Source organism: Tamandua tetradactyla, chromosome 20 (assembly GCF_023851605.1).
Source record: "Tamandua tetradactyla isolate mTamTet1 chromosome 20, mTamTet1.pri, whole genome shotgun sequence".
NCBI lineage: Eukaryota > Metazoa > Chordata > Mammalia > Pilosa > Myrmecophagidae > Tamandua > Tamandua tetradactyla.
Genome location: NC_135346.1, coordinates 5,895,628 through 5,917,757, shown reverse-complemented (window position 1 = coordinate 5,917,757; position 22,130 = coordinate 5,895,628). Strand labels below are relative to the sequence as shown.

General features: G+C 37.3%; 1 protein-coding gene across 3 annotated transcripts in view; it reads right to left on the bottom strand.

The window, feature by feature from the left end:
• PRRC1 (proline rich coiled-coil 1) overlaps positions 1-21,730 on the bottom strand; it is a 36,945-nt gene extending 15,215 nt beyond the window's left edge. The window contains exons 1-6 of one of the 3 annotated variants that reach the window (XM_077138307.1): positions 21,501-21,730; positions 17,483-17,613; positions 16,047-16,436; positions 13,661-13,821; positions 10,916-11,018; positions 4,936-5,099 (exon numbers count right to left, since the gene is read on the bottom strand). In XM_077138307.1, coding sequence (XP_076994422.1) covers positions 4,936-5,099; positions 10,916-11,018; positions 13,661-13,821; positions 16,047-16,436; positions 17,483-17,585 — 921 coding nt within the window. In that variant the 5' untranslated portion in view covers positions 17,586-17,613; positions 21,501-21,730. Of the gene's footprint in view, positions 1-4,935; positions 5,100-10,915; positions 11,019-13,660; positions 13,822-16,046; positions 16,437-17,482; positions 17,614-20,969; positions 21,157-21,500 lie in introns of those variants that run through there. The other 2 variants (XM_077138306.1, XM_077138308.1) reach the window with 2 other exon arrangements.
• Between the last annotated feature and the right edge of the window lie 400 nt (positions 21,731-22,130).

Here is a 22,130-nt window from a genome sequence, read left to right as displayed (position 1 = left end):
AGGTAGTGGTCCTTTCACTCGATTTTTTGGAAAAACTTGAGCAGGATTGATGTTAGTACTTTTTGCAATATCTGATCAAATTTTTTGTGAAGCTATCTGGCCCTGGGCTTTTCTTTGAAGGAAGATATTTGGTGACTGATTAGATCTCTTTACTTGTGATTGGTTTGTTGAGATCTTCTATTTCTTCTTGAGTCAGCGTAGCTTGCTTGTGTTTCCAGGAATCTGTCCATTTCATCTGCGTTGTCTAGTTTGTTGGCATATAACTGTTTATAGTATGCTCTTATGATAATTTTTTTTTTTATTCCTTCAGGGTCTGTGGTAATGACCCCTCTCTCATTTCTGATTTTGTTTATTTGCATCCTCTCTCTTCTTTTGTCAGCCTTGCTAGTGACCCACTGACTTTACTGATTTTCTCAAAGAACCAACCATGGTTTCATAGATTCTATTGTTCTTCTTTCTCCCATTCATTTAACTCTGCTTTAATTTTTGTTACTTCTCTTTTTCCATTTGCTTTGGGGTAGTTTGCTGCTCTTTCTCAAGTTCCCCCAGGTGAGCAATTAAGTCCTCAATTTCTGCTCTTTCTTACTTTTTTATATAGGTATTTAGGGCAGTAAATTCCTCTTTCAGCACAGCCTTCGCAGCTTCTCATAAGTTCTGAAATGTTGTATTCTCATTTTCATTAATTTCTGGATAGCTACTGATTTCTCTAGCAATTTCTTCTTTGAATACTCATTGTTTAAGAGTGTGTTATTCAATCTTCATACTTTTGTGAAAGTTATTCTTTGGTGGTTACTGAATTCCAGCTTCATTTCATTGTATATTTGCACCGTATTTCTCTTTTCCTCATAATTGATGCAAATACCATCTTTTAAAATATCTCCATATCTGCTTCCTGTCTTCATGACCTCAGTAACAAACTCGAAATATGAGACCTGCTCATCTATGTGAAAAAATCAAATCCTGGCCTCAAAAGATGCTATCAACCTGTTTTCACTATCTTTGCTCAAATTCTCACCTTCAAACATGTCATAAATTCCAATTCCCTCATATAACAATTTCAGGTTTTAAACTCTCAGATTTAAGTATCCTTTAGCAGAAAGTTAAATTAATAAATTCCTTTGCCACCTTTAAAATAGTAATACTAGTACCAATGTTCATGGTACATTTATATAATGTTTTATAATCTAACAAAACTCTTCCTTTAATCTGTAATTTCAAGGAAATATGTTCATCTTTTGTTTTGGTCCAATAACCTATTTCTACCCTAAGATATTATTCAGGCTATCCTCTAAAACTAAGCATTGAAAAGCCTTCTTTCCTACTTCTATAAACTCTTTCCAATTTGAAAAAGTACTCTTGAAATCTTTAAAGTACAACCTTAATATAGACAGGTAATTTCTTTTAATCTTCCAAATAAAACCTGTCCATACAAATGATTACCATTTATCTTCTGCATGACAGATTTACTGTACAACTATTGCATGTATTTTACCCATTTATCTGTATTTTGTGTCAATTTTAGATTAAAATGAATTTAAACCTTACCGTGATCGGTTACTTTTACTTCGTTTTCTAGAGACCAAACCCCTACCTACCCCAGAAAGCCTTGCTGGAAACAGACACTGGGACTCAAATTTAAGGAACACCTACCAATTTCCCATTATTGGCAAAACATTTCAAAATGCATATACCCTGGTAGCATTAGTCTGTGTCAAGGACAGACTATTACGAAAAGTGAAAAGGCAGGAATATGTAATCTGATTGCTATTATACATTATATATATACATATATATATTTTATATATATATACATAAAATAGCATAATTACTCTATATCTGATAGCCCTAAATTCACAAAAGCAGTTTTGGAGGGTGTGAGTATGATTAAAATAAAGAAGATATACATTCTATTTAAATAAAGTATCAAATATCAATGGAAAAAGCACATAAAGTTCAGGCAGTGCTAGTTGATAGAATTAAGAACAATTCAGTCTCAATGCTGGTTTATGCTCATGAATTAATTATAATCAATACAACAGACTTTTATTCCTACCATGAAAACTTGTCCTAAGATAACTAACTTCTATTTGTCATTCTGGATTTAACTTCCCATACAGGTGATATCTGAAGCTTTCCCTAACTTCTCTTCTTTGGAAAGGGCATTCCTTTTATTATAGTCTTGATGCTTCTCTCACACAGCACTTATATTATTGTTAATTATAATTTCACTTGAATCCCTTAAAGCTCTGTCAACTCAACAGCTGCAAAATATTTGCATTATCACTGAGGGTATTTAAATGCCAATTTGAAGTCAACTGCATGGAGGTACTGTCAAGGTATAGCAATTGGTGGACAGTTAGAATTCTGTTAATGTGCACATTCACGCATTCCAGCAATATTTATTTAGAACTGCAGAATAAAATGAGCATTAAATTTCATCTTACTAAAAACTATACTCCATTACTTGCTCAAAAAATCAGAAAAACATCTGAAATGATATCTGTTAGTGAACCACATACAGAAAAGCAAGGTATAAGAGTAAAGATGCAAGAATAAGAGCAAAAAACAATAAACTTATGTATGAGGACAATGAATCACACAGACTACTACCAAGCTATCACAAGAACTTTGTGTGATTATACAGGAGAGAATCAAAAAGGAGAAAAGATCACAGGTTTCATTTTATCAAAAGGACATATACCTTTTGGGTTCATCAACCATTTAACAAATATCTACTGAACACCTACTATGTACCAAGTCCTATTCTAAGAGTTCATACCAATGAACAAAGCAATGGTCCCTACTCTCACAGACTTAATTCTAGTGGGATAAAGCATAAAAAATAAAATTAAAAATCATAAACATAATAAAGTGCTGAATGCTACTGGAAAAGAAATGGAGGAGTGGAAGAAGACCAGGAGTACAGGGTACGCAGGTACAGATTTCAGTACTAAGTAGGGAAGTCAGGATAAGCTTCATTGATGAGGCAGAATCTGCGTGAAGACGTGAAGGAGGCTAAGAGTTTACCAAGTAGGTATCTGAGGGAAGAGTGTCATGGACAGAGGAAGCAGCCAGAGAAAAGGCCCGTGCCAGACAAGTGTGAAAAACAGCAAGGTGGCCAACGTAGGCTGGAGAGAATGAGCAAAGGGGAAGATTAGAAGATGATGATGTCAGAGAACTAACAGATGACCAGATCAGCCAGATCACATGGGGCCTTGGAGGCCACTCTAAGGAATTTTGTTTTGTTTTGCTTTTCTTTATTAGAGAAGTTCTGGGTTTACAGAATAAACCTGATTAAAACACAGGAGTCCCATATACCACCCTACTATGGCACTGGTGTGGAATGTTTGTTACAATTGACAGCAGCGCTTTTTCATAATTGTACTATTAATTAAAGTGCATGTTAACTTAGGGCTCATTGCTTGTGTAGTGTAGTTCCATGGATTCTTTAAAATTTTTATTCCGCTACCAATACATGCAATCTAACATCTCCTCTTCTAATCATATTCAAATATGTATTTCAGTGCTGTTAACTGTGTTCACAGCAATGTGTTACCATCACAACACCCTTTATCGGCAATTTGGTTTTTACATGGAATGAAATAAAAGGTTATGAAAAAAAGAGAGATACCGTTTGATCTACACTTTAAAAGGATTATTCTGGCTGCTGTATTGAGAATAGTCTATAAGATGAAGAGGGTAGAAGATGGATCAGCTATTAAAAAGTGGGGTATTTATTGGTTTCAGGTAGAAGAAGGCAGAGCTCTTCAATAGTAACAGATGTCCCAATCAGGCTTCCACCCCCCTGTGAGTGCTTGCCATCTTATTCAGTCTATCAGTGGCTTTTGAGGCAAGTGACCATTAACTCTATTTAAAATGATTTCTTCACTTAACATTCAGGATACATACTTTTGTTTTTTTCCTACCTCACTGATTGCTTCTTTTAAGCTTTTGGTGGTTTCTCCTCTTCTCCCCAACTCCAAATGATCCCCTTCTCTTTATCTACATTTACTCCCTTGGTAATCTCATACTGTACCAATGCTTTACATCCTAGCAGAGACATCTCTGTAAACTCTAGATTTAGACAAAAGTTGTCCTTTGGCAACTTTACTTGTATGTCTCAAACTTAGTACCTTAATATCTAGAACAGAACTCCCTCCCTTCCTTCCTTTCAAACTTGCTCCCTCCAACCTTCTCCATCTCTGCTCAATTTCCTTTCAGTTTCTCAGGCAAAAAACCTGGGAACTATCCCTGATTTCTTTCATTACCCACATTCATCCAATCCATCAAGAAACTTGTTCACTCTACCTTCAAAATATATCCAGAATCTGACTCCCTCTCACTATCTTCATCGCTATCATCTTGGTTGGAGCCACCACTTTCAAATATATAAGCACCCCATAATCCATGCGGAAATATAGAAGTGTAAATATTACTGATAGTGATGATAAAACTGCTTATGGGGCAGAGCAGTGGTGGCTCAGTGGGAGAATTCTCGCCTGCCATGCCAGACGCCAGGGCTCAATTCCCAGAGCCAGCACATTCAAAAAAAAAAAAAAAAAAAAAGCTTATGGGATTCAAGGGATATTATCCTTTCAGTAATTGATATGAATGGCAATAACAGATTAAAATATCTCTTTTAGGTCTAGCTACTTTTCTTTGTGCCCTCTGCATTCCCTCATTCCACCCCTACTCTGACCCCGTTCCCCAAAATCAAAACCTATCCTACGTTTCTTTAAATTAAAACATCACCTACATTTTCCCAACACTACACAGTTGTCTAACTAAAACAAAGCTGATCATTATTTCGGTGTGTAAAAACTCATTAGTTCCATACAAACCACAGGATTATTACCAAAAAATTAGGAAAAAATTAACTATCAGTTTTCATATCTTGACATTAGAATTGTGGGAAAAAGGTGTATTTTTACTCACTTTTAATCCAGCTGCATAGCCCACTGGTTGTGGGGCAATATTGGACTGTCCAGCTTCCCCTATAACCACAGCTAAGCCAAAGACCTCCTGGAAGGCATCTCGGACAGCAGCCACCTTCACTTCCTTATTTGAGGTCACAACAATATCCAGTTCACCTCCAGATTCTACAAACCAGAACAAAATTTCAATTCCAAATTAAAATAATCAAATTCTCATAATTACCACACACATTTCATTTACATAATTATTACTAACCTCACAAAACCATGCAAAAGTACAGATCAGTAATTTTTTTATACACTGAGGCCAACAGAGTCTTATCCAGGGTCAACAGTTATTCAGTGCTGACTTTTCTGGGTTCAAATCTAAGCCTGTTAGACTCTGAAACTCTTTTCATCACAACATCTCATACAACCAGACACATTTCACCTTCTAAACTAACTTATTCTGACGTGTGCTTGACCCCTTACTACCAACTTTTCTTGAGTTTTAAAATGAGGATTTAAAGGCATTGTATGAGAGCCTTATATGCAAGCAGAAGATCGTACACACCTCTTAATGGTTCTAAGTTCCCTATCTGCCACAACTAAAGCACAACATTTTTCTGTATTCTAAGAAATTTTGTTCCAGAATATTAGTAGGTCTGCCTGAAGACAGTGTTCTGATGAAATAGCTTTGGGAAATGCTGTACCAAGCCCTTCCTTTCTTTGAAATTCACAATGCACATTACTATATCAAAGACTTTGAGAAATCCAACAATTATAAACCATGACTTTAACTCAGTATTTCCCATACTTTTTTTGGGTGGAAGTGGGGGAGGGATGAAAAATGGGTGAATTTATTAGATATTTCTCAAAATAATTTAGTAAAATGTACATCCACTTCACATAAACTTAACAAGTATTGAGTACCTCATATGAGACTCTGGGTATTGAGGATAAAAATATAAATGCAAGGCAATTCCTTACTACTCACTAGGGATTTAAGACACTTTCATATGGTAGTAAATAATACAATGTGACAGCAGACACTGATGTTTTAAACAGTCAAGGAGCTGGATAGGTAGCAAATTCTATAATAGGTCAGAAAAGAAAAATGTAAATAAAGGTTTGAAATGATTCATGCTTTTGAGGAAGTCATGATCTGAAGCAGTTGGGAGGTTTTGAAATTATTCTAATGAAAGCAGAGAAGTGAGGAATTAGTAGAAGTCACTGGAAAAGTAATTTGGCTCCAATTGTGGAAAATCATGAAATCTAGAGTCTGTATTATGAGTTTTATGTCTTTTGCAAACAGGAGACATTCAGTCTTTAAGCAAAGGAGCAATGTGGTCACTGTCTTCTAAAGCTGTATCTGGCAGTATGGTGGGGAACTGATTGCGTGGGTAGAAACCAGAGGCAGGAAGACCAGTTTTGAGGCTGTAACATTTATGAGTCAGAAAAAGATGGTGGAAGTAGAAATGGAAGACAGACAGAAATACAAGTAATTTTTGGAAGGGAGAATCCATATAGCACAAACACAGATTTAATCCAGAGGCAAGGAGAATGGAGGATATGCAGAATTAATCCTCAGTAACACACACAGAGCAGGCGCAGAAGGATGGAGATAGAGGAGATATTGCATATCATCATCAGAACTTGATGAATTACGGCATTAGTAAAATAAAAGCTCCAGTGAATATGCATTCTCCATACTGTTCATGAAATATTTTTTTCAGCATCTAATAACAGCTCCTAAATGTGTTCTAGAATAATCAACTTGGGAAATGCTGATCTAGCAGATACAAAAACATTTCCCTACTGTGCCACTCTATTAATTTGGCCAAATTTCATTTTCTAAGTAGTTTAAACTTTAACCAGACCTCTTTCTTTCTTTTTTGGGGGGGTGGAGTGGGGGTGCATGGTCCGGAAAACAAACCCGGGTCTCCTGCATGAAATTTTTATTTCATAAATGAAATCAATGTCCTTTGCTGCAGTTCATTAATAAAGAAAGGCATTTATTTTGTATACAAATTTGTAATACCACATGGATACCACTGTTTCTAGGCCTTTACCCAAGAGGCAATCAAATATATGACTCGTGAAGCATAATGTAAGTTACACACTTGGGATATTTTATCTATGAAAATGAAGACTCTCACAGAAACTTATCAACAGTTGTTCTAGTTCTACACTAAACAAGGACTACCATAAAATAAAAATAAATATGAGATGTGCTTTTCATCTAGAAAACAGTTTAAATGTCAGGATCAAACTTTTTTGTTACAAATCCCCATCAATTTAAAAAAGAGAACATATACCACATAAAAATGAATATCTATTTACAAATACACACATACTACCTGAATACAAATATGCAAACATACATAAAAACAGAAAATACCAACATACATAAAAACTGAAATTTAATAATGATGAAAGATGAACTAAAATATTTTAAGACATTTTTAACAGTTCAATTTATTGTTTTAAAAAAAAACCTGTGTACTTATTCATTTTCAGATAGAGCAAAGCATATTTTGATATTTGATATTAATGGCTGTCACTGGTAAAAAATATTTCTTATATGTATCTGGGAGTATTTTGGGCAGAGAATAAAAAAGTATTTGTAAAGTTTCCTTGAGGGACTGGGGAGAAATGAGGAAAATATTCAACTTCTCCATCTGGAGAATTCCTGATAATCCCGCAAGCACTGGGGACAACCAATTCAATAGGCTGAGCCTCTATTTTGGTTGGGGTATGCCCCTATGAAATATTCCTGCAAAAGAGAAAGCTAAGCATATGAGTATGCGTAAGAGTCACTAAGCATATGAGTATGTGTAAGAGTCCTCCCCAGAGAACCTCTGCTGGTGCTCCAATGTGGCCTCTCTAAGCCAACTTGGCAGGCGAACTCACTGCCCTCCCCACCACGTGGGACAGGACTCCCAGGGGTGTAAATCTCCCCGGCAATGTGGAATAGGGCTCCTAGGATGAGCCAGGACCTGGCATCATGGGAATGAGAAAGCCTTCTTGACCAAAAGGGGGAAAAGAAAAATGGCACAAATAAAATTTCAGTGACAGAGATTTCAAACAGAGTTGAGAGGTTATCCTGGAGGTTATTCTTATGCGTTACATTGTTATCCCCTTTTTAGCTTACGGTGTATTGCAGTGATTACAGGGAAGTACCTGAAACTGCTGAACTGTGTTCCAGTAGCCTTGATTCTTAAAGACAATTTAGTATAACTATATAGCTTTTATAACGTGACTGTGTGACTGTGAAAACCTTATGTCTGATACTACTTTTATCCAAGGTATAGACAGATGAGTAAAAAAATACGGACAAAAAATAAATAAACAATAGGAGGGATAAGAGGTAAAATAAATTGGGCAGATGGAAACAATGAGAGGGAGGGGTAAGGGGCATGGGATGTATGAGTTTTTTCTTTTCCTGAAGTGATACAAATTTCTAAAAATGATCATGGTGATGAATACACAACTATATGATGACATTATGAGCCACTGATTGTATACTATGTACAGACTGTGTGTGTGCGTGTGTGAAAAAACAGATACCTTGTACCTATTTGTAATGTGAAACATTTTGCCGCAGAAATAAAACTGTTTTTCCAAAAACAATTAACATGTGAAAGAGTTTAAAAATATTTTCCAAACTTTTTTTTTTTTTAACCATGCATCCCTTTTTCCTGATTGACAATGTTCTACAGAGCACATCTTTATTGGAAGTTTCAGAAGTTAACAGACTCTAAAAGGAATGGGTGACATAGGAGAAAAGAGAAGATAAGTATTTTCCATATGGGACATAGCTCTTGACCTTAGCTAATACCACTCCATTCAGCTTCAGCTCCAAAAGCTTTTGAGCTCTGTTTTTAATGATAACAAAGGAAGAACTAACGAAAACAATGTTGAAAGCTAAACCTTGTTAAATCCATGTCTAGTAGTTTCTGTGTTTTCTTGATACCTTTGAAATTGTTTAATCAAGTGATTTCAAGGATATTTGTATAAAAACACTCTAAGTTTTATACAGAGTTCTAATTAGATCAGAATTATCTGGCTTTTGCTGCCAGTCATTAAGTATCAGCCTTTTCACTCACGGTTTTATTACCTTTTAAAGGTAATTGACTAAAATTATTTTAGTTTAAATTATATTCACTAATAGGAATTTAATTTCTTTATTTTTTCCTTGGCTTCACCTCATTTTCCTTTTTTTATTTGATGTCATGGAAGATTATACTATAGATTTGAGAAATATCAGTTCTGAGTTTCACTCCTGGCTTTATCATTTTCTAGCTTTGTTACTTTGGGAAGCCACTAAGCTTACTTCTTTGTAGAAAAATACCTCCATTATCACTGGGCTTTCTTTAAGGATTAAATAACATGAATTGCTTTCAAAGTCTAACGTAGCATCTTTTGAAGCAGCAAAAGCTCCATATATGTTCATTTTTTTCCTTCTCTCATTCAAAATATGTACTTGTGAAGAAAATAAATATATATAAATATATGATGCATTAAATTTGACGAACTTGGTATTACGAACATATGAAATTGATGTTTAGGAGATTCCAATCTCTGAATACTTCAGACAGTGAAAAATACAGAGCTTGATTCAATTTTCTACTTCAAAGCAAAGTGGCCAAGTACAAGAGAACATGTATTCAATTTAGATTCATCAAGCTAGGATCTAGGTATGATCTAGGATAATAACTTAAATCTCTCTGAACTCAGGTTTCTTACCTAAAACTTGAGGAAAGTAATTTCTACCTTGCAAAGCTCTTATGAGAGTTAATGTCTGACAGAGCAAACATTTCAATATTGTCATTTATCACTCTTTTCCTTTAAAACTACCACCACAGTTAAGACTAGTGAAAGATACTTTTGTTGCCACTGAAAATCTAGTTCAGATATGTGGTGTAGAGCTTTGGCCTGTAAATTATGATTTTCCATAGGTTTACTCATAATTGGTCAGTGATCCTGTTAAGCAACTATGTTTTTTTCAGATCTTGAATATGTACTGTAGTAGTTAGACTCAGTTGTCAACTTGACCAGGCGAAGGTGCCTAGATCTACTGCTGTGGACATGAGCCAATGGTGTGTGAACTTCATTTGTTGCTCATTATATGTACAATCAGCTAGGAGGCATGCCTGCTACAATGAATGACGTTTGATTTAATTGGCTGGTGCTCAAATGAGAGAGCTCAACGTAGCACAGCCCAAGCAGCTCAGCATACCTCATCTCAGCACTCGCAGCTCAGCCCAGGCCTTTGGAGATGCAGAAAGAAATCACCCTGGGGAAAGTTGTTGAAACACAGAGGCCTGAAGAGAAGGCCAGTACAGATCACCCTCTACCTTCCCATGTAAGAAAGAACCTCAGTTGAAAGTTAGCTGCCTTTCCTCTGAAGAACTAATGAAAAAAATCTCCTTTTATTAAAAGCCAATCTGTCTCTGGTGTGTTGCATTCGGGCAGCTAGCAAACTAGAACATGTACCTAAAAATTAAACAGCAGACAGCATCTCTACATTGACTGTGAGAAGGATTCATGATGGTGGTTCAAAAGTGGTGAAAATAGATTTCCTAACAAACCTAGGAATCAGATATTGTAAACCAGCAGGTCAATTTCCTCTATATTTCTCTTGGCATAAGCACCCTCAATTAAAATAGATCACTGAGAAATGTTAAAAATGAGTATGAATCAAGCTTCTCTTCAAAAGTGAACAGTAAATAAAAATTAATAAAAAAGCAACACTAACTCATATTTACAATTAAAACCTGTAAAAATTCTAAGAATTCTATATATTTTGCTCTTCCAAATCACAACCTATTTAATGGTGACTTAAAAAAAAATGAAATAGCTGAAAACTAAGAGTGACAATTTATTTTGCCCAAGACCATACAAGGAGTTTCCACTGATTAGATACAATTACTGGCTGACAATGGCAGATACTTTTTTTTTCAAAAGTGGCAGATGGTGGCCTATAGTTAACAACATACTGATATATGGAGCCATGCCGGGGTCCAGCGTTGTAATCATGCTTTCTACCGAATGTTTTGTTTTATCAAGCACAGATTTCACCACAGGATTCCCAGCCACACCCTGCATAAAAAAAAATTAATATATAAATACAAGTTATGCTTTTTCCTTACTAAATGGATCAAAACATATGACTTTAAAGAACACATGATCATAAGATTATGAAAGAAACATCTTTAAAGGTTTCAAACACATCACAGACCAGCACTTTTGGAAAATGAGAAAAACAAGGTCATAGCAAAGTCAAACTGCTACAGTTTCTAAATGCTGCTTCTTTATTTCTTTTGCCTCGTCACAGACTCAACAGTGCGCAGACCATCAGCAGGCTGTAGACCTTTGAGTGTCAATGACCTAGAAAGTATGATATACTATATACACAAATGCACACACGTGTATAAATGTATGTACGCGTGTATATACTTATTTCATTTTTATTTCTTTATGTAAAAGATTAGGCAAAAATTTGTCCATCAGGATACCATAGGTCCTTACTTTCATCCTAAATAAAAAAAGTAAAAACAGTCAAAATCTCTCTTATCTTCACCCCCCAGAACAGTTACCCAGTATCTTCAAATATAATATTCTCCTATGTTCTGAAATTTCTTTTTCCTATTTCCTATTTTTTCCCAGGGTACACTCTGTAATGATCTTTTCCTAGCCAGATCTATTCCTGCGGATTCTTAAACCTTCACTATTATGCAGGAGGAAATGATTCTGTGTATTTACTCGCGCTACATTTCTTCCATGGTAAAAAGACCCTGGAGGGAGCAGCATTCCCTGAGAATGGATCTAACAGGCCATGATTCCACATCCTCCAACCAAACATTAACCTGCAGTGATTCAGAAAAAGATGGACTCGTAACACTGAAAATTAAAATGGTCAAACAACCTTAGGATAATTATCAGAAGAGTTATTACTATTTACAAGACTTATAGGTATAACTGACACTGCTACATTCTCTTAACAAGGTAGAAAGTTGTAATCCCTATACAAAGAAAACTTAAGAAGTACAGAGGGGACGGGCCATGGTGGCTCAGCAGGTAAGAGTGCTTACCTGCCAAGCCCGAGGACCCGGGTTCGATTTCCGGTGCCTGCCCATGTAAAAAAAAAAAAAAAAAAAAAAAAAAAGTCCGGAGGGACAAAAAAAAGAAAATTTACAAAAGTGCCATACTTCCGAAACCTGAAGCCCAAATAGTATAAATTAGTTAACTACCAATATGAAAAAATGTTTTTAATCAAATCACAAACAAAATTGTCAACAGAATATTGGGGGAAACACGACAAGTGTGATTCCCAAATTCACTGAGAAAAATAAATAGAAAAAAACCTAAGTGAAGAAAAATTTTGAAGAAAAGAGAAATTAGCAAACTTACACAGTCAAATAATGTTATCCATTTATGAATGTAGAGATTTGGAACCCAGTTTGCTACCTTATTCATCACTGATTACTCTATGTCCCCACCTCAGCACATAATGGTTTTTTATTAAGTGTCAGAGCAGTGGAATAGAATACAGAACTCAAAAACAGACTTCAACATACATTTTAGTAACTAAGATAAAAAGTAACTATTGAATCTCTGGAGATAAGATGTTAGAACAATCAATGAGTAAGTCTGAAGAAAACTGTTTGACTTCTGCTTCATATAATATGGTAAAGTAAATTTCAGCTATATTAAACTGGGTATAAAAAATGAGAACATAAAAGAACCAGGAGAAAATATACAGAAAAATATTACAAATTATGACAGAAAAAGTCTTTTGAAGTTTACAAACAAAAAATTGAAAAGAACAGAAAAGAATGACAGAAATAACTCTTGAAAATTTACAAACTTATGTGTCAAAAATACATCAGACAAAATTAAAATGCAAATTTAAAATGAAGAAAACTACAACATATCATAGCATACAGTAAAAGTTCCTTATTATATTAAGAGTTCTTACAAATCATGAATAGAAGAAAATCATCTCCATTTAAAACTGGGAAAACAGCATGAACAGGGAATTCAGAAAAGAAAAATCCAAATTGCTGAAAATCACATGATAAAATACCTGAATTCAGTAGTAAAAATGGGAATTATTTTTTGCCTATAAAATCAGAAAAGGTTGCATTTCAAATTAATAACCAGCCCAGCAAAAGAAAATTACAGTGACAACACATTTTGGTACAACCCTCCTGGAAGGTTATACCAAACGTTCACTCTGACATTTTTATTAATCCTGATAAAACAGATGTATGTATCTGTAAATTATCTCTGTATGTACGTAAGATTTACATACAAGAGTGCACACTATGGCCTTATCAGTAAGAGTTACAACTGGAAAATGCCAATAGGCTAGTGAAATAAAATGTGAGAAATAAATGCAATGACATTATGGCAAAGCAGGTACAAAAAATATCTCATTCCTGAAGAATATTTAATGGCTGGAAAGAGGCTCATGATATATCGCTAGGCAATGACAAGCAAAAGACACAAAGTAGTGTTCACATATGTCACTACCCTAATTAGGCTTTCATTAAAAAAGAGATACATCTATATAGCTATGTACAGAAAAAGACTGAGAGGAACTACAGAAAATTGGTGCTAAGAATAAGGAAGATTTTTTTCCTCTTACCATTTTGTATTTTCAAATTTTTCTCAAATGAACAGATATTACTTTTATGATTAGAAAATGAGCAATAAGTTTTCAAGCAAATACCACTTGCCTTAATAAAGCCCCAGATTCCGCCAGGAGATGCTTCATCCTGACTGCTACCAATCCTAGGGTCCTCCTGCTCCTCTGGGAAAGTAATGGCTGACGGGGTCCCAGTTCCCTGTGCCACGGATGTCAAACTGGCTTGCTGAGTAACAGGAGTTGGCAAAATACCTAGGAAATGGCAAAAACTTTAAATATGTATGATTTATTCCACAAACTGTTACTTATCAATGTAATATGACATACAAGAAAAATATTTCAAAAGAGACTTGATGCAACTGTATACTCAGGCATCTCAAAACTGAGTTACGAATCCAAAGACCCATCTAAACCATTACAAAAAGTAAATTAGGCAGAATTTCAAAAAAGAATCTTCTTTTTTTATTCACAGGCTCACATCAAGTGTTCTGTAAATGGACATAAACTACATGTCAGGAAGTAGTTTGTGTTGTGTCTTATTAAACACTTGGACATGGAAAAGCCACAATTCTTTTAATTCCATAAAAATAATGTATGTGAGCAACCAAGCCCATTATATAAAAGCATATAACAATCAGTACACATTTTCTATATATCCCCATTTTAACTCAAAAAGAAAATTCACACATACATAAAACATGGGTATAATACTTGTACTCTGCAATAAACTTCATTTGTAGATAAGCAAAATTGGATAATAAAAATCACTAAATAGAATTGTTCTTTTCTCTAAAATGAGAAACAATAGGCAAAACATGACAAGGAGGAAGCTTTTCTTTTTCTTTCTTAATTATTTTTTCTTATTGGAGAAGTTGTGGATTAACAGAAAAATCATGCATAAAATAGAGTTCCAATATATCACTCTACTATTAACACTTCACATTAGTGTGATACATTTATTACAACTAATGAAAAACATTTTAATAATTGTATTATTAACTATAGTACATGGTTTACATTAGGGTAAGAATAAAGAATAAAGCTTCTTTTGGGGGGGGGGGTGTATGGTTTGGGAATTGAACCCGATTCTCTCACATGAAAGTAAGTATTCTACCAATGAACTAACCGTGCACCCGGAATAAAGTTTTGATAGTTGACTTCCAACACAAACATTCCAGAGAAGAAAACAAAAAATAGGTGTTATTGACCTAGAAGAGAAAAAGGTCTAATACCACCAACTTATGGCACACAAGAGCTTTTATTTTGTTTTGAGCATTACTTGGCAAAATAAACACTATTCTCTAGATACGGCAAATTTTTAAATGGTGCTTTACTCTCAGACTTCATCTTGATATGTTTCTCTATAGCAGAACATTCTTATTAAAAATGTCAGGACAAAATCTTGGAATTTTTTTCTGGCACTTAAAAAAATCATATACCAGGTTACAAAAGATTTGAATAATTTAATGACAAAAATATCAAACTCTGGAAATCAAAGAGATTAATTAAGATTAAACATTCAAGTAAATAAACTGGAATCCTGATATATTGTTGCTGGAAAAGTAACATGGTGCAGCTACTTTATAAAACAGTCTGGCAGCTCCTCAAAAGATTAAATATCCAGTTACCAAAAACTCAGTAATTTCACTCCTAAGTTTCCACTCCAGACAACGTAAGTTTCACATAAAAACCTGTACATGAATATTCATTGTAGCATCATTCATAATAGCCAAGCAGTAGAAACAACTGAATTGGCCACCAAGTGATGAAGAGAAGGCAAAATGTAGTATGCTTTATGATGGAACATTTTGGCATAAAAAGGAACGCAGTACAGTGGTGTAAAGGTGGCTCAGTGGCAGAATTCTTGCCTGCCAGTCCTGAGACCCAGGTTTGATTCCTGGAGGATGCCCATGCCAAAAAGAAAAAAGGAATGAAGTACTAATACATGCTACAACACGGATATACTGAAATATACTACAACATTGAAAATATACACTAAATGAAAGAAGCCAGTCAAAATAAATGACATATTAAATGATCCCATTTATATAAAATGTCCAGAACAGGCAAATCCATAGAGACAGAAAGTAGACTGGTGGTTGCCTGGGGTTGGGAGGCTTGGGAAGAAATGGAGACTATTGCTAACATGCATGGGTTTTCTTTTTGAGGTGATGAAAATGTTCTAAAATTGACTATGGTGACTGTTGCACAATTCTGAATACACTAAAAACCACTGAATCATATACTTTAAATGAATGAATGGTATGTGAATTATGTCTCAATAAAGCTATTATAAAAAAAAAAAACATTAACTATAGCCTATATTTCAAAGTATTAATAAGAGAGTGGGCAATGTTGGCTCAGTGGCAGAGTTCTCGCCTGCCATGCTGGAGACCCGGGTTCGATTCCCGGTGCCGCTCCATATAAAAAAATTAAAAAATAATAATAACAATAAAAAGTATTAATAAGAGAATTACCTGTTACTGCAGGTGCAGAAAACGATGGCATCAGGGGTGTCTGGGGAGCTTTTCCTGCATGACCCCTTGTAATGTCGTAAGTTGAACCAACAGAAAATCCTGATGTGGGAGGACCCGAAGAGGGAGCTGACAAAAGAGTGCTTGGGGCAGAAGTTGAAGGTGGGAAATGGGATAAGGGAGGACTACTGAAGGTGGCAGCAGTTGACGAAGGAGCAGGAGATGGGATAGAAGTAACAAGTGGTAGAACAGAAGGAACTGGAGAAGGAGGCACAAAAGGTAATGGCGCTGAAGGCCTCACGGGAGGGAGGGATGGCTGAGGGGTGGAGTATGCATGTGGTGGTAAGGACTGGACAGAAGACACATTTGGAGAAGAAAAAGAACTGGTCGCAGCTAGAAAAGAGGGGAAGGAAAAATGCACAAAGTTAGTGTGTTTTAAATTTAGTCTTCAAACTATCTCATTACTTTTGGTAAAATTTTCAAATTTAACGTATCACAATAATTAGTCTAAAATATGTAATTAAGTCTAAATGATTTTCAACTCCTATTCTAAGTAAAAGAAGCAACTATATGAAATTAAGTTATGACACTGCTCCTAAAAAGATTTTGATTTTTGTTTGTTCATTTTGGTATACTTCTAAAAAAATAAAGCCATTTTTCATCTCTGCTGATCTGAAACTCAAAAACTTTGGCCAAAAGGTTAATACCACTTCATCAGCATTAGACAAAACGAACGTGTACTATTAAGGACATTTTTTCCATCATAAGAAAGATGATTTATAAGTTAATAAGAATATAAAAAATAAAAGTATACTGTTGGTGAATGAATCACGTCCTCCACAAAAGGCATTTTCAGGTCCCAACCTCTGGTCCTGTGGGTGTGAACCCATTTATAAGCAGGATCTTTGAAGACGTTATTAAAGTGTGCCCCAACTGGACCAGGGTGGGCCTTAATCCAACGTGGCTTATAAGCAAAGGAAATGGAGCAGAGAAAGAGAAGAAACAAATGGAAGAGCAAGAATCCAAAGTCAACTCATCTGAGAGGAGAAAGGAGAAAATACTGCATATGTAAGAAAAACCAAGGACCCAAATTGCCTGATACCAGCCCCAAGATGCCACAATCTTCAGGGAAAAAGCATCTCCTTGCTGACACCTTGGTTTTGAACTTCTCCTAATCTCAAAACTATGACCCAATAAATTAACACTGTTGTTTAAGCCACCCCACTGTTATTATATTTGCTTTAGCATCCAGGAAACTAAAACAAAATACCTATGTTTTCTTGCTGTTACTTTACATTAAAAAGGCTTTTTTTCCTTCATCGTGACAAAGATTAGAAAAGTTTTAATATACACATTCTTTTTTTAAAAACTGATTCTGAGAAAAATTCTCAGTATTTTCATTATCCTCAAAACACGAGGTGCTAAACAACTACACATACCTAAAGGAACTGGAGTAGCAGACATAGCAGTAGAAGCCAGTCCTGCAGGATTTGGGGGAGGAGTCCCAGGCGGTGTTGTCTCTATTCCACTCTCTTCCATCATTTTCCTTCAATTTCTTTAATTCAAAATACTGTAAAAATATAACAATGTAATCAGTGTTGCACAGTAACCAAAAGTCTATTTTTAAAGTTTGCACAGAGAACAAGTAAAAGAGTAATTCTCAAGAGATAGAGGTCTCCTTTTGCTATGTATAATGCCACTTATTTCCAGATGAAAGGTTTGTTCAAATTCTCATGTAAACAGTCTATGAGAATATTTAATACACAGTCTGTGACACTTTCATATACATGCTTTGTAACTGGAAAATAATTTTGTTAACTGTATAATTGATTATCAAATATACCTCAAACCATCAATTACTCATTTAATTTCTGTCACATGAATGTACGTCAGAGTGATGGCTATTTCAGTTGCTATTACATTTAAAATAAAAATATTTAATGTATTTTTTAAACCGTTACCCTTTACCTTTTAGTAGTCCAAAGCTCTGTATTGGACTACCTCCATTAACATTAAGAAAAAATAAAAATAAGTTCAACTTCATAAATGCACCAATTCCCAGTTTTCCTACTTCACATTTTAAAACTACACCCAAAAATGGCTAAATATCATGCATCAAGTTTTTAAAAAGTTAAGTAGAGCAAAAACACCCCTAGACAGCATGGTCCTAATAGGTAACAGTGAATTACAAAACACAGGACAACTTCCTTTAAAATTACAAATTTTCAAATACACCCAAGAATAGAAAGCCAAAACTTCTAAATTATAACAAATCTGTTTTTGGTATCTTTACTCATTTAACAAATACTCAGTGAAAGTCAGCTGCTCCACAGGCACTTTACTGGTCACTACAAACAAAGAAATAACCATACCAATAAACAGTGAACAGTAACCTGAATTAAGTGCTCTGAGGGTAAGAAACACAGTTCTATTTGACAAGGAATATGATTCTGAATAGGAGGTCAGAAAAGGCTTCCCCAAAGATGCCATGTATAAGCTGAGCTCTTACGGAAGAGGAGAGCAGAATGGTCTGCAACGTGGACTGAGGAGACAGGCAGGAATCCAGACCACGTTGAGTTTTAGAAACCAGGTTAAAGAGTTGGATTTTTTAAGAATGGGAAGTCATTGAAGGTCATTAAAGCTAAGGATGGCTTATTCGCATTTTGTTTTTACTTTTTTAAAAGTAATTCTGTATTCACAAGATACAAAAATAGTACAGAATTCCTGAAAACCCTAAACCTGGCTTCTCCCAACCACAGTACCATATATAACCATACTACAATCATCAAACCCACGAAACTGATATACAATTGACTAAGCTATAGACCTTATTTGGATTTTACCAATTACATTCACATTCTCTTTTATTTTTAATGTGAAATTTTACCACATGCATAGATTCGTGTGACCACCACCAAGACCAGGATATAGATCTGTTCCATCATCCCAAAAGAAATCCCTCATGCTAACCCTTTGTCACACCTTCCCACCAATCCTAAATCCTGGCAACTACTGATCTGCTCTCTATTAGTATAATTTTCTCATTTCATGAACGTTACATAAATAGAATCATACTTAAGCTTTTTTCACTCAGCATGAAGCCTTTGCGATCTCCCCAAGTTGTTGCATATCGATAGCTCATTCTTTTTTATTGGTGAATAAGTATCCACTGTACACAGGCACTACAGTTTGTTATCCATCCAGCCACTGAAGGACCCTGGGTTGGCTCCAGGTTTTGGTAATTTGTATTTCTGTTCTGAAAAGATTCCTTTGACCAAAGTACACAGACTGTCAGAGAGCAGAGACAGTAGATATAGGAGGCTATAGACAGTGATTAACAACCCAGATTAGTAATTCCCAAATGTGGTGGGAAGTGGTAGAAACTTTGTTCCCTGGGCAATATTTTATAACATCTGGAGCCATTCTTGGCTGTGACAACTGGAGGGTGGGGTGGGGGTGGAGGGGGTTGGTACTACTGGTATTTAGTAAGGAGAGGCTAGGGATGCTACTAAAAATCATATAGTACCCCTTCCTCCTAACAAAGAATTGCCCAGCCCCAAATGCCAATTATGCCAAGTGCAGATGACAGTGATGATAATGGAAATAGAAAAGATAAGCTAGTTTCAGGAAATAGTCGTATGTTAAGTATCCAACTCTCAGCGGCAGACTGTATAAGTATTCGTGATGGCCTGCAAAACTGGATGGATGGTAGTGCCATTCACTAAGACAGCGAACACTGGCAGAGGTCAAGATTTTTGTCTGAAGTTGTCTTTTGGTGGGTGGGTGAAGGGAGAAGGGGAAATTATATAGTGCTTAATCTTGGACATGTAGAATTTGAGCTCCTTGAAACATCCCAGTACTATAAAGACAATGACTTGGTATAAAACTTAGAAACCACATAAACGTGGGTGTCATTAGTGCACTGGCAATCTCTTAAATCATAATCTGGTATGAGAACAAGCAAGGAAAGAATACCAAAGTAAAAAGAGACGATAATCTAAAACCAATACTTGAAGAACAGGAGAGTAGAAAATGAGCTTGCAGAGAAGGAGGGATGGCCAGAAAAACATGAAGAAAAAAGGAGACTGTGATGTTCAAAAAGCCAGTATTTCAAGGTAGGAATGGTCAACAGTATCACATGTTGCAGAGATGTCAACGGGAATGATACCTGCTGTTAAGAAGAGGATATGGGGTGTAAGGAGGTTAAATCTTTTCATTCAGTACTGTCTACACCAAACACAGATTACCTGGGTCAGAAATGGCACTCAGGATTTCATGGCCCTGCCAAAGAAAGACACCTTTTTTCTTAATTTTTATTAGTTCATCCTTCTAACACAGATGCTACCTAAACCTTACAGCAGCTAATGGAAGTCAGACTTAACGTCAACCCGGATCCCTAGTATTAAACTCAGTGGCAAAAATAATTTATACAATGAATACAATCCATAACATGCAGTAACTGGTCAATTTCTTTCTATGTTTAAAAGCTTGATTATTTGAAAATTGCCTTATTGACAGTATAAGGGTTAAATTTTGAATGTGTAAGCATAATAATTTCTACTAAAGAAAAGCTATCGTGATAAAACAAAAAGTGTTAGAACCGGTAAAGGTTTTAGTGCCCAAATGCACAAGATATAATATCATAAAATTATAATACGGAAAACAATGATGGAAACGGTTTGGAAAATTGAATCCAGTCTCAGGCGAGACTATTCTTCTAATTCGCTGTGCTTTAACCTTCCTGTTCAAAAAAAAAGAAGAAAGTGGATGACTATAGGGATATAAGAAACGAAGTGGAATAACGGAACTTTGATAAACGTAAAAGCATTAAAAATATTATTGTTGATGTAATGGGCCACAAGATTGCTTCTATTCCTAGATCGTGAACCCTCGAGCAGGGTGTGAACTTTGTCGCTGCATTCTTACCTCTTATCTTAAACTAAGCTTTCACAAATGTTCACCGAATCGACCATAAACTGTAGACACGCAGGAGAAAGGCTGGAATGCCGAAAGAGGTCACGATCGCAGAAACGCACTCTAATGATACGCACAGATCCAAAATAACTCCTCCGAGAGACAAAAACTCTCTCGGCTACGACGTCTGTGAGGCAGAACCCAGGATCGAGCAGAGGCCACAGAGGCCTCCGGGGGGGCCGCCGGCGCCTCGGGACGCAGCTTCGTCCCGCTGCCCACCGGGCGCGCGGACTCGAGCCGCCCGGGCTCTGCCACGTCTCCAGGCCGGGCAGGGCCTGCGGGGCCGCCGCGCGCTCCTTCGGCCGCCGCGCTGGGAGGTGGGGCCCGGGCCAGGACGCCCGCCCGGCTGCCCGCCGAGGCCGAGGGACGGTCCGCACGGCCTGGGCCCCGCCGTCCCGCACCCCGCACCCCGCACCCCGCCCGCCCCCGCAGCCGCCACGCGGGGCTGAGGGGCCCCGGGAGCCGCCCTGCCGGCCCGCCCACCTGCCAGGGGCTGCAACCTGGGGGTCCGCGGTTTCCGCCACCTCCGTCCTCGCGCCCCGCGTCGCTGCCGGCCTGGCGCTCACCTGGGGTCCCGAAACGGTACCGGCGCGACACGTGAAAGCAGGGCCGGGGGGACCTGGGGGGAAACGACGGCTCCCACAAGGACGATTCAGCCCAAGGCTCCCCGCCGCGCGCCCCCGCCTCCAAGATGGCTGCCGGCGGCGCACGCCCACGCGGCTGCCACGTCGGCGACGCGCCTCCCGGCCCCGCCCCGCCCCGGCGCCGCTCGCCACGCCCCCCGGCGCTTCGCCACGCCCCCCAGCGCATCACCCCGCCTCGGCGCCGCTCGCCACACCCCCTGGTCCTTCGCCCCGCCCGGCCCGGCCCTTTGCCCCTCCCTGGCGCTTCGCCCCCTCCCCCTCGCGGAAGCCAGCCCCGCCGCGGGAGGTCACACCTGCTGGATATGGAGGTGCAAAGGTCGTCCCGTCTGCCTAGCCTGGCGCTCCGGCCAGGAGAGAATGGCTCCTTACCTCGCCGCAGCCCCAGCGCGCGAGTCCAGCTGTAGCTCACAGAGCACGCAGCACCGCAGCACCCACGGGATGGAGATGAGTCAACGCAAGTTACCTAGTC